General features: G+C 45.5%; 1 protein-coding gene across 1 annotated transcript in view; it reads right to left on the reverse strand.

The window, feature by feature from the left end:
* DLG2 (discs large MAGUK scaffold protein 2) overlaps positions 1-14,017 on the reverse strand; it is a 1,591,953-nt gene that overhangs the window by 1,284,495 nt on the left and 293,441 nt on the right. Inside the window, exon 6 of the mRNA XM_084842537.1 lies at positions 2,097-2,171. Within this exon, the coding sequence (XP_084698663.1) occupies positions 2,097-2,171 (75 nt within the window). The remainder of the gene's footprint in view (positions 1-2,096; positions 2,172-14,017) is intronic.

A 14,017-nucleotide genomic window follows, 5' to 3' on the forward strand; every position in this document is an offset into this window, starting at 1 on the left:
AAAGTGAGATTTTCCAACAATTTCTCAAATGACATTGTCCAATACCTTTTGGGGAAGCAGACAGAGGCGGAGGTCAAAAGACAACTCACTGACAGAACTTGTTATCGCCTTGTCTTACAGACCCTACATCATAAGTTTCAGGGGACATACAAATAATATTCAAAGAAGGTCTACTGATGGGTTATATTTCCCTTTCAGAATATGATTTTTTGTATAAGGATAAACTGAGAACACCGTTTTTTATGTTTTACCTAAGAAACACAAAAATGTGTACCTGCCCCCAGAACAGCCAATAGTTTCAGGTATTAATTCGGTTTTACAGCCCTTGTCTAAATATCTAGATTATTTTTTTTACAACCTTTTATTCCATTAATGACATCGTATGTATGAGATTCCATGCACTTCATTCAAAAATTATGAGACATAAGTACATCTTTACGAGATATCAGTATACTCTTTGGGGACCTGCTCCGCATGATCAATGTTTTTCCTGACTTCTGTAGTGACTCAGGGATGGTATCCCGAATCAACATACCCTGTTTTACAAATGCAACAAGCCAAGATATCATATCGTCAAATCCTATGCATGCTTACTTATACATCTTGCTGAATCGCATGGGGCTAAATCCCGAACAAGTGTGCATACGATATTCAGAAGTCAGTTCTGCTGTGATCAGTGATGCTTCATTCCAAGTAACTGTGCATAAAATTGCAGCCAAAGTATCTTTAATATCTCTGGTCAGCTTCTGCGTTCCATTACATTGTAGATTCCACCCATCTCTGTGCAACAGATGGCCAATTAAATGTCCCTCTATCAACATCTCATGGGTCTCAACAGCTTGTTGGTGGAGGCCAAGGAAGTACTTGCCAATGTAAGCAGTCCACGTGGCTAGCACAATTCTGAAAAGGCTCTCAATCTCTGTGCATATATATACAATACCTGCACTCCAGAAACTCCACCACATCACTGCAGTGCAAACGTCACTGCCCATCTGTGAAGCAGCACATAGACTAAGGGTGCAATCCTATGCACATTTAGCTGCAAAAAAGATGTCGTACAACTCCCAGCATTCCCCAGCCAACATGACAGGAATGCTGGGAGTTGTAGGACTCCTTTCTGTCTAAACACGCATAGAATTGTGCCGTAAGAGCTTTTTAATAAACCACCTTCAGAGCCTTTTAATAAACATTACATCAACCACATGAAATGCCTACAGAGGTAAGTGCTTTTGGGCCACTGACATTTCCCAATTAGCCCCCAGCTGTTATATGTTCATCAGGAAGGGAAAGAGATGGTTCAAAAAGCCCCAATTAATCAGGGGCTATTTTCTTTGATCTCAATGCACTTTCTGAATTACGCCTTGATCATGGAAACAAATCAGACTCTCTCTCTCTCTCTCTCTCTCTCTACACACACACACACACACACACACACAGGTTTGAATGCATCAAATTTGAAGTTTTACAATAGCCCAAGTTTGATCACGAGGCTCAATTTTTTACACTTCCCTGGGAGAGGCAAAACTCAAATGTTTATTTTCCTGACCACATCTCTAAGTTGGTCTGTATGTGAATACGGCAACATTAATTTTAAGACTCCTGCAGCCGGATCCTGTGCATCTTTACTCAGAAATAAATCCCACAGAATTCAATGGGACATGCATGCTCATAAGACTACAGCTGTAGAAAGTTTTGATTGGAATTTAACTTGAAATGTGGGAAAGTTTATCTAATTTAGACGAGTGAAAGCAAGAAGAACCACTACAGCGGAAAAATAGTATCTTTCTCTTCTTTGGATCTTTTAATAGCTGTCACCAACAAAACATCTGTCCAACATTATTTAAGGTTATTTTCAATCCTGTGCTAGAAATCCACACATGGTAATGTTCTGGAGGCGCTACACATCCAAACGATGATACAGAACCACAATGACAGCAAAATGGTCAAAGCTAAACTTCAAAAGGAACTCATACAGACCAGAAAGCACCCTTCTTTTTGTCCTTCTGTCAGAAATCTATCAAACATTCTGGCAGACATCTCCTTCATTCTCTCACAACATTGCATTAGAGGAGTAAAAAACTAAAGCTCAGACTTACAGCAGAGTGCTGAATCGGTATCCACCCAGGCGATTCAACAGAACACTTGTGGGCTGGGCACCTGGCATGACTCTGCTGCAAACAAGAACACAAGATAGTGGTACGTTAGATAATCTGGGCAATGCAATACATTGGTGGAAAGGCATTGACTCCAAGATGGAGCCCTCTTCAAGAAGCAGCTATAGCTCAGTGATATAGCTATAGCACATGCCCTGCATGAAGATGACCCCAGATTTAACCCCGGAATTTTGTATATTTATTTATTCATTCATTTTTATTTAAAATATTTAATGGCCGCCTTTCAAGGCAGAAGCCCTCCCAAGGCGGTGTACAACAATAAAAACATAATAAAAACCAATGGGGTGATACAAACAATAAAAGCACAATAAAAACAGTAAAAACCCAATTAAAAACAGCAACAGCAGCAAACATTCTAAAAAACAACAAACACCAACATAAAATAAAACTTGCCACAAGCAACTGAAGCTACAACCCAATCTGATAAAACATCAATCAGGGGAAGGTCAGAGTAAAGTGGTACGTTTTCAGGGCCTTCTTAAAAGCCTGCAGTGATAGGACTTGACAGACCCCAAAGGCAACTTATTGCAGAGGTGTGGGGCAACTGTAGAAGGGGCCTTCTCTCATGCGGTCACCCACCTAACTGCTCTCACAAGTGGGCAATGGAGAAGGGCCTCTCTTGCAAATTTTAAAGTGCAGGCTGGTTGATAAGGGTGAAGGCGGTCCTTCAAGTAGCTTGGTCCTAAACCGTTCAAGGCTTTAAAGGTCACAACCAGCACTTTAAATTGGGCTCTGAAACACACCGGTAACTGTGCAGCTGGCGCAGGATAGGCATTATATGGCTGAGTTGCCTCACCCCCACCAACACCTGGGGGGCTGCATTCTTCACCAGCTGACGCTTCTAAACCATCTTCAAAGCCAGCTCCACATACAGAGCATTGCAACAATCCAGCCTGGACGTCACTAGTGCATGGATATCTGAGGCAAGGTCCATCCTCTCTAGACAGGGTCGCAGCTAGCGATCTAGCCTAGGCTGGTAAAATGCACTCCCGCACACTGCAGCCACCTGGCCTTCCCCAGTCAGCACAGAGTCCAGGAGGACTCCCAGACTGCGGACTTGGCCTTTCAGGAGGAGTGCAACCCCATCTAAGACCAGCTGCAAACCTTCACCCAGAGTAGTTGGTTTCCCAACCCAAGCACCCCAATCTTCTTGCCTGGATTAAGATTCAACTTGTTTACCCTTGTCCACCACCCCAAAACAGCCTCCCATTCTGGATCTCAGTTAGTTGGGCTGAGAAAGACACCTGCATTCTATCAGTCAAAATTGAATTTAATGGGCTTAGATGGTTTGGCTCAGTGCTTCTAACCGAGGGTGAAAATATTTATTATTATTATTATTATTAAATTTATTAATCGCCCATCTGGCTGGCCACCCAGCCACTCTGGGCGATGTACAACAAGCAATAAAACAGTTTAAAACAATAAAATTCTACAATAAAAACATTTTCTAAAATACCCTAACCCGCCCCAAATGCCTGCCTGAACAACCACGTTTTTAATGCACGACGGAAGCTCATTAAAAAGGGGGCATGACGGAGTTCCCTAGGGAGGGAGTTCCACAGAGTGGGGGCCACCACAGAAAAGGCCTTCTCCCTCGTCCCCACCAGCCTAGCTGTCCTGGCTGATGGGACAGAGAGAAGGCCATCCGAGGCTGATCTTGTTAAGCGGCCTGTCTGATGTTGCTGGAGGTGCTCCTTAAGATAGGCTGGGCCGGAACCGTCTAGGGTTTCAAAGGTCAAAACCAACACCTTGAATTTGGCCCAGAAAACAACTGGTAACCAGTGCAACTCCTTCAGCACTGGAGTGATGTGATCTCGCCGGCGGCTGCCTTTAATCAGGCGAGCCGCCTGATTAAAGTACTAGAGCACTTGTTTTTAGTTTAGTACTACAGCACTTGTTTTTAGGGATGTCGGAGGAATCCATTGGCGGGGGGGGGGGAGCTCGGCAGGTTTTCACCAGCTTGGCCCCCTGGACTCTGTTCTGTCTTCCACCAGCAGGCTTAACTCATCATGCAACGAGTTGGGCCAGCTGGTAGATTTTTCTTTTTTTATTTGCGCAAATATCCATTTACAGAAAAATGTGGCCATAAATAGTGCAATTTGCCCAAAATTGTGGCCATAGATGGTGTAATTTGCTCAAATTATGGTTGCAACTTGCTCAAATTACACCATTTATGGTTGCAATTTTGTGCAAATTGCACTATTTACAGCCGCATTTTGCAAATGACTATTTGTGCAAATAAAAAAAGAAACCCAAAGTTCCTGGATTTCAAGAACTAGTCTGCGGCTTGGCTCACAAATGCAAGCTAAGTCAGGAGTGTTGCGGGAATCCATTGTGACCAAAAAAGGCCAGATTTTTCCCTGTGATTGACATCCCTACTTGTTTTGCATGCATAAAGTCCCAGGTTGGATCCCTGGCATCTCCAGTTCAAGGGTGATGGGAAAGTCCTAGGGTGGCCAACTATGTACCACCAAAGAACAGGACAAAAGTTTCCAATTTGCAGAAAAGCAAATTTCCCTGTATTTATAACTAGCTGAAGAAAGAATGAACTCAGCATTGATTAGGGACAGGTGGGGCAGTCTGGGAGCCAAGAACACAGGAAGATTATTTATACCAGGTCAGAGCACTGGTCCATCTGGCCTATCTAGTCTAACTGTTGGCAATTCTTCCATGTCTCAAGAAGTAGTCAGTGGAGGCTGATGGCTTCAATGTCAGTGGGGCTCTGGGTTTCAGTCAGAACCAGTCAGGACTCTAAAGGAGCTAACCAAGATGCAGAACTCTATCCTAGGGATGTACAAATACCTTACTTTGCTGTCCGCGGGGGGTCCGCCGGGGGGAGCCATCCATTCCTCCCCCCTGGAATCCTCGCTGGCCCGCTCTGCTCCACGTTGACTCTGCGGACCCGCCAGCCGGCTCCAAAGCCTCAGCGATATGGCCGCCATTGCTGTATCGCTGGCTGGACTGACATACTGCGGACGCAAATGGCATCCAGCATAGTGGACACCATTTGTTTGCGTCCCTGCTCTTCGACATGATAAGCTACGTAAATCTTTATGTAGCCTATCACACGAAAGAACAGGGATTTCCGTAGCCTATCACATCAAAGAGCAGGGACGCAAATGGTGTAGCGGACGTCAGTCCAGCCCGCGATACAGCAATGGCGGCCATATCGCTGGGGCTTCGGAGCCGGTGGCAGGCAGGATCCGGCCAGCGAGGGATGTCATGGGGAGGCAGAGGTAGGAGATCCGATCCTCCGTGGACTTAGGAGGGCCGGATTCAATAGAATCCGGTCTCATTGGGGTCCATGGAGGATTTCTCCGAAATCCCTACTCTATCCCCAAAATAGGTTCAGCACCTTGGATTGCTCCTTTGGAGTTCTGACTGGTTCTGACTGAAACTCAGAGTGGACTCACGGCCCCACTGAGCCACCAGCCTCCACTAGAAGTAATTCTTCCCATTTACTGCTATTTCATCCTTTTAACTGGACATGTCAGGGATTGAACCTGGACCTTCTATATGCAAATTTTGTGACCCACCACTGAACCAAAGCCTCCCTCTCCAGAGGGGAAAGTAACACTTCCCTTTCTTCCTCCCCTTGGCACTTTCAAGAATAGGAAGCCAGTCTCCAAACATTTATTTTATTGAAATATATTTCTTAGCAACCCTTCAAGACCATGGTCTTCCCAAGGCAACTTAACAATATAAAAACAGTCCATTTCAGTCGCAAACAAAATATCAAAGGGCCGTGATTTTAAACTATTTTAAAATAAACCAGTTAAAACAAAATACAGCTTCAAATATCTAACAGTAGCAAATGCCATAAAACCTTTTCAATTAAAAGCCGAGAGAACAAGTCCATTTTAAACCCCTCTTAAAAGCAGGCCCAGCTGTAGCTAGACATATCTCTCTCAGGAGAGGATTTCAAAGGGCGATGGGCCACCACCTAGAAGGCCCTGCCAACCTTACTAATATTAGTGGCGGGCAAGTGAGTAGGGCATCCAAATGTGTTCTTAAAACATGGAGAGGTCTTTATGGGTGTAGGTGGTCCTTCAAATAACCTGATGATGAAGATGAGCGGGAGGTTGGGAAAGAGTTCTGTATGCAAATCAGTGGATCACAGGCAACATCCTTACTTAAACATCATGTTCTTAGTGTTGGGCACAAAACAAAATGCCTTTTGTTCCATGTATACCTGAAAACCAGTAGTGCATGTCTAGCATCAACTAGTGCCACACTCATACATTATTTGTAAGAACATAAGAAGAGCCATGTTGGATCAGACCAAGGGTCTATCTAGTACGGCATTCTGTTCACACAGTGGCCAACCAGCTGTCGAGCAGGAACACACAAGCAGGGCATGAGCGCAACAGCACCCTCCCACCCATGTTCCCCAGCAACTGGTGTACCTAGGCTCACTGCCTCTGGTACTGGAGGCAGCACATAGACTGGTAGCCACTGATAGCCTTCTCCTCCAGGAATTTGTATAAGCTCTTTATCAGAGACAAAACAGTGTAACTGTCAAGGGCTCCTTGGTGGCCTCTTTCAGTCTAACCCAGTAGCCAAGTCCAGACACAGACAAAGGGATTCTTTTCAAAGCTTTATTCCTCTTTTACAACTTAACGACTCTACTGTTAGCAACGAGCTATGAGCAGCAGAGTACCTATGCCCTAAGTGGGAACAGTTGGTCCCCGTTTGAAGGAGAATCACTGGCAGTCCCTGAACTTATGGGCTAGGGAGAGTCCCTCCCCTTTTCCCTTGGATCCTCTGGGCGCAACCATTGTTTGTGCACCAACCGGGCACTACGCCTCCTTTCCGCGCCCTCCATTTGGCACCACGCCCTGCATCGGCGTCGCACGTCCAGCAAGTCTTCTTCCCACGCTCTCTCACTCCCGGGACCGCTATCTATGCCAGGAATGCCAGTGGGAGGAATCTCTGCCAGCTGTTGGCCCTGGGAAGGATGAGCGCGCTCCTCTCCCAGGAGCGGCTGCTCTTCCTCAGAATCAGAACTACTCTGGGATTCTATGGGCACAGTGTCCACCCTGACAGTAACTAGGGTGCCAGTGGTTTAGCTTTCACACTATATACAGCAGCAAGCCTGATGTGAGCACATGTTAAGGAATGACTAAGGGAGGTGCTGTCGGTCAGTGGCAGAGCACATGCTTGGCATGTAGAAGGTCCAAAGTTCAGTCTCTGGCATCTGCAGGCAGAGCTGGAAAAACTCCTGCCTGAAACCCTGGAGAGCCATTCCTGCCAGTCAGCGTCAACAATACTGGGCTAGATGGACCAAGGGTCTGACTAAGTATAAGGCAGTTTCCGATGTTCCTATGTTTCCTATGACTCCCTCTTTCTCCTGCAGAAACTAATGGCAGTGATAAATACACTGGAAGCCAACATGTGCAAACACTATATACAGTCCATGAATGACTTAAAATTGCTGATTGCCGGTTTCTGCATTTCATATCTAACTCTCTAAAGCTGCTTAAGGAGAGGCCCGGGGAAAGGATCATTGTGGTATTAAACAAGTGCTCCGAACACGCTGTTCTAGAAAAAGCTGGGGAAGTCATTCAGAGAATTGTGTGGAGGAGTTATCAATTCCTGAAAGGGCAGGGGGTGAACGCAGCTAGTAGATTATGTAGCAGCGTCCCCGCGTAACAGAAATCAGGTGGATGAAGAAAGCATTGTCAAATCGTTCTTAACAATGGCGGGCCTTTGTATCCTCAAGTTCTTACATTGTAATAACTGGAAACCTTTCCCCTTTCTACAATGTGGGCCATGTGTGCAGCTAGCACAAAGCCCTGATCCAACTTCATCTCAGAGCTGTGTCTTTGCCCAAATTATGTGCGCGCTCGGAACCACGTTGCAGGGTCAGTTATGTGTTGGCTCCATGCCAGTGGGCAAGCTACCTAGATACCCGTGTACAGGGAGCTGCATATAAGTCTGTTTAATAAACCCATCGTGTTACCACCATACATGTGGATCTTGAATCAGTAGTCAAAGTTCAATAGACAACATACTTCTTAAGGGCTATTGTGCATATTTACACACAGGCAAATCCAGATTTGGCACTAAGTGCATATCAACAGCGAACTGCAGCCAACCACAGCTCACTGATGAATACATCGGTAAGATGCACATGTGTGCAAGGCAGATTTGCCACATTCAGACTTTACATTTTAGGTGTACATTTAAGATATCCTATACCTAGAAACGTAATCTATGGAGTGGTCCTAACCTAAAAATAACGTATTTGTTACAGTTTTACCAATCCTTCCTTACAATCCTTCCATTCATGTCCCCCCCCCCCGCCCCTTAACCTCACAAAAACCCAGTGAGGTAGCTTAGGCTGAGAAAGTGAAAAGACCAAGACCACCCAATGTCCTTCATAGACATTTAAACCTGGTTCTCCCCATTCTGTGTCGGATACTCTGTCCCTTATACTACACCAGTCTCATAACTGATAGGAAAAACCAATCTGTTCCTGGATAGAACAATTCCTGGATGGCCACAGTCATTTATGCCTTCGTAAGATCCAGACTAGACTACCATGATGTGCTGTACATGGGGGCTGCCTTTGAAGGGTGTTTGGCCAGCTGGCCCAAAACACAGCTGCCCAACTTTGGCATATAACACTCATCCTACTTCGTTTGCATTGGCTAAAGATTTGTTTCCAAGACCAATCCAAAGCGCTGGTTCTTACCTTAACGGCCTAAACTGATCTGGGGCCAGGATACTTTATGGCTCACTTCCTCCTATGCATACCTCCCTGCCCACTTCATTCAACATCAGATGCCCTCTCTGTGGCCCTCCACTGCAGACAAGCATGTGAAATCGGGCGTTTTCAGGCACTGCATTTCAGTTGTAGATTATCTTGCACCCATTCCCCCTGAGAGGCCCTGTGTGGCCTCAGTCCCTGCTTTCTGGCTTTTTAAGAGCACTCTGGGGGAGTTAGTGTATGACTGCTGTTTGGCAAGGTCATTAAAGCAGGGGTGAGCAACTTCTTGCCCTCCAGATGTTTTGGCCTACAACTCCCATCCACCCTAACCAGCGTAGCCAAACATCTGGATGACCACAAACTGCCCTTTCCTCAGCCCTATAGCCAGGGTGGGCCACATGGGTGCACTGCCACTGCCCCCCCCCCGAGTTGTGCTTTGCCCCCACCCCCCAGGATTTGCGGGGCGGGATTGCCTTTTTAATTTGTGACATGACAGACAATGACAGCCTCCATTTAAAGAATGATAGCTTGTTTTAAGGACAGGAGCAATTTAAGAATAGGATTGTCTGAAAAATGCAGCATATAAAGTGAGTGCACAACAAAAGCTTCGTCTGGAAGAGCCCCCAAAAGTCTGCTCACTCAAGACTTTTCCTGACTGAGTGTGAATTTTCATGATCACAACCACCCTATCATTACCGAAGTGATTCTGAAAAAAACAGCCTGTATATTAATATGACCCTTGAAGATTTAAATATTAAATATTTGCATTATGGGCTAGAGTTAGACTCCACCATCCACCCTTGGACTTTCCTTTGCTCTGCATTTCAGTTTCAATTGTGTTCTCTATACCACCAGCAAAAAAGTGGCATGTTTGCCTGCCTGCAGTAAGAAGTAACCGTTTATTCTGCAGTTATTATGATGAACAGAGCAGGATAGGGTGCTTATTGCTAAAGGGTGAAATAAAGTGATAACTTAAAGTGATCTGAAAAAATATCTACCCTAAGTTACCCTTTACTCTTTTAAAGCATTCACTATACTCACGATCATAGTGGGCATCTTTTCTTCTTTTTCTTGAGTACTGGATGGCAAAGGATGAAAACAGCCCTAGAGGAATAGAAACTCCACTGTGCACACTACAATTAGCTGGCTGGCTGGCCACCTAAACTGTAACTCAGAAATTAGAAAATTTCTAATTTTCCCAATGTGTGCAGCCCAGCACGAGGCTTTTTCAGGGTTTCTGGGCAGAAAAATCCACCCAGCAACCAGTTAAAAAAAAAAAAAGCCAATTGCTTACTACAATTAGTTTCCAATTACTTAGTTAGTCCTTTATATGGCAACTAGTTAAAAGGATTTCCCTTGATTGTCCAACAGGAAGAAAAATCCAAAGGTCAGGAACAAGACTAGAAAAAGGAATTTTCAAGGAGGAGTTAACAAACACACCCTAAAGTACTTATTTTCTCTCTGCCCTTCCCTAAACTTGTAGTATAGACAAGTTTGTTTTTCGGGTGGAATCTAAGACTGAGGTACCTAATCCATCATCAAAGCCAAGCTCAGGAGGGATAGACCACAAGTGAAAGGGGACTGTGGCTATAGACAAAGTCAAGCTTTTGAGCCTGGTATTCCTGAAGAACTCTCAAAGAAGTGTGGGATAATTCAACAGATTAAACTTCATTCATACCCAAGGGACACTCTCCGCCAGGGATAGGGATGTCCGTTGCTAGGAAATCTGGTTCGCTTTTGGCTGGACAGATTTCTGCGGTATGTACAACTTGCTTTGCATCTGAGAGTTGAGCTGCAGCCTGTTCCCTGAACTCTGGAAACTTTTTTGCATATTTGCAGGGGAAAGGTTCCACAAGCCGTGCAAATTTCTGAGCAATTTGTGCAAATTAAAGCCGGATTTCAGCAAATTATGGCTGGATTTGTGCACATTGTGGCCACATTTGCCCAAATTACACAGCTTTGGCCATAATTTGTTTAATTTGCACAAATGTGACCATTTGTGCAACTTTGACTGTAATTTGCACAAATTGCTCAGAATTTTGTGCAAATGGCAGAACCTTCCTGCCAACCGTGTCCAAAATTCTCGGAAAATTTGTGAACTGGCCCAACTCGCTGCAGATTGAGTTGTGCACCACAGTGGGAATCGAAATGAAGTTGGGGGCAGAGGGAAGCTTAGGAAAAATCATCAAACTCTACCCCCCAAATGGATTTCTTCCTCACTAGCTGGGGGGGGGGATTAGTTGTTGCTATACGCCTTCCCGCAAATGCCCCACCTAGAAATGTGGGTGCCCCACCTAACACAGGAGGCTGGTTACACTGCTGCCTCCCCTGCATTAAACTGTTCTCAGGTGTTACAGTGATTGGAGGGAGCCCTTGGTCATTTTCAGTCTTGCAGTTTAATACTTTTGATTGTCTGCCTTGATAGAAAGGCAAGATATCCCTAATTTCAATAATAACTAAAGGAGGAAGGAAGGAAGGAGTGCAGTCTGCTAATGTGGCCCAGGTGTTTGACATTATCAGAGACAGCAGCTGTAACATTCAGTTGCACCTCCAAACTTCTGCTTAAAAAATGTAATGTCTGAAATATAGCCATGGATTACACCTGCCATGAGATCAGTGTCTCAAAATGAAGCCTCCAACAGCATGGTCCAAAAAGCTTTTAACCTCCATTTTTTTAAAAAGGGAAATGTTAGTGTTCAATTACAGATTTGGATGGTTGAAGTTTTGCCGTTGTCATTCGTTTTTGGTTTTTCACAATATTGCACCTTAATTTGGCTACAGTACCTCTAGGATAGTTTGTGACTTCAAGCTATTACATATTAATTGGAATCTTGCGATGCGGTCTTTCAGACCAAAGCATGAATTAAAAGCTACCTCAGTTATTTCAAGACATAAGCCCAGTTCATGCATTTGCCTGAACAGAGGCTGGCTAAAAGTCTGTGGCAGGATGTCGTGTGCAACCCGACCTGCCCCCAAAGTCCCTGGCCATGGCTGTTCAGTTGCCAACCTTCCCACATGGGGAGGGGAGATGTGACAGGGGTTTCTACTCACATTTGCTTGAATGGCAGTAGAAGGCTCCACGTAGTCAGGAACCAGCTTTATTAAGGTTCAATCGTGCAAAAACTTCTACTCGCGTTCAAGCGAGCGCAATGAGAAGCCACCTTCAACGTAGGAAGGGTGGGGACTGGGAGGGAGGGGCTGGTGCATGTGAGGATGTTGGGGGCAGGGCTAGTATGCACAGCCATGTACCCATCTTGCACACTGCTCTGCTTTGTTCAGGCAGAACTCCTTAACAGGGCTTTAGCGGACTCACTTCAGGGCAGCCACATGTGAGAGAGCAGCATATGCACAACTGATGGGTCTGGCTCTCTGGCATGAGGAAAGGTAGGTTCCTTGGGGTAGTAAGGCAGCATACAGGCAAGCAGAATTCACTTGGTCAGTTGACTGACTGCATGGAGACAGGTAGTCTGGGAGAGTCAAGAACTCCATTTTATGTGCGTGTCCTAGGAGTCTTTAAGTTTCCATTTCACAAGGCTGAAGAGAGGTTACATAGAGGTAAACCACTTGTGTGTGTTATCTCGTGACGACTCTAACCCCAAGGTCAGAACAGGAATCAGTTAACTGGCTGGAGTGATCTCAGCTGCATTCCTGTGGGAAGTCTCACCCTGGGGCCTGGGAAAACTGTTCCAGCCAGCCTGTGATTGGCTAACAGGGATCACCTTGGAGTTGGCAGGGGCTTGAGCATATAACCAGGGGGGGTTCAGCCATTATCTTCATACTGCCTTTGCTCTGGACTTCAAGTATCTCCATTTGGGCCCTGTCCTATTGGAAGACCTGTGCTTAGGTACATATAGACAGGGTAAGGAAGCTTTCTTATTTTTGCCTTGAAATATTGTTTCCCAATGTAACTCTCATTCTTGTACGTCTTTTATTCCCCTTTCCCAATAAACTTACTACCTCGTTATAGTTGGTTGTCTGTGTGCTTCATTCCTAATTGCCTCAGTACTTAATCCAGAGTCTGAGTCTTGGTTAATACTACTGTTTAAGGTTTCAGGCCTAAGGATTAGAAACACAGGGTGCTAGTTTTCCCCCCACTCACACACCATTTCATAAGCCTTAGGGGTGTTCTGTAAGGTCTGAGAGACCTCTGACTTAGGCTCAGTTGGATGTAAGGGATGGTGGCAGCCTACTTTGCTGGGTTGGTGTTCAACCCAAGCAACCTTTTGACCCTGCCTGCACTGCTGGGAGTTAAGCCAACCCCCTTCCTCCTTTCATAGGGAGAATAGGGGGAGAATCTGGAGGTCTAACTCAGAGACAGATTGCTTAGATTAAGGGATAGTTGCAGCTCTAAAAGCTTTATATCAGTCAGTAGCATGGGACTGGCCCTCTGGTGTCTCATGATCCAGATTCTGCGATGTCATACAAATGCCCCAGTTTGATGATGTCACCAGTTCCCTTCTCCAGCCAGTAGTAGTCCTGATAGTACATAGTTCAGGGGAGCAATCTGATACAGAGTTCCCTAGGCCAAGGCTTGTCGCACCTAAGAGTTTTGTTATGAATCACTGGACCGCAGCTGATCACCAGTAGCATGGGGAAACCGGCTTGCCTGTGCAGCCAGCTGATCGGCTGCAGTTACAAACTTTCAAACTAGCACAGGTTGCCTGTGCACATCTCACCCACTGAAACATGGGGCTGATTAGCACTATGGCCACTAAGTGTTGCATGGAATCATAGAATTATAGGAGTTGGGAGGGAGCTTGGGGGTCATCTAGTTCAACCCCCTGCTCAATCCAGGTTCTACAATGCAGGATGCAGCTCCCTGAGAAATGGCCATCCAACCTCTGCTTAGATACCTCCAGCGAAGGAGAACCCATGACCTCCTTTTCCACTGCCAAACAGCCCTCTCCATTAGAAGGTTTCTCCAAATATTTAGCTGAAATCTGATTCCCTATAAGGTTCTAGTCCTGCCCTCGGAGATCAGGTCTGCACCATTTTCTGCATGACAGTCCATCAGATATTTGAAGACTGCTATCATGTCTACCCTTAATCTTCTCTTCTCCAGGCTAACTAGGGATGGTGGAGGAATCCATTCAGGGGGTGAAGCTCGCCAAGCTTTAGTCAGCTCAGTCCC

This window comes from Heloderma suspectum, chromosome 3 (genome assembly GCF_057233095.1).
Source record: "Heloderma suspectum isolate Gila_16-S chromosome 3, 16-S_ref, whole genome shotgun sequence".
NCBI classification, from domain to species: Eukaryota; Metazoa; Chordata; class Lepidosauria; order Squamata; family Helodermatidae; genus Heloderma; species Heloderma suspectum.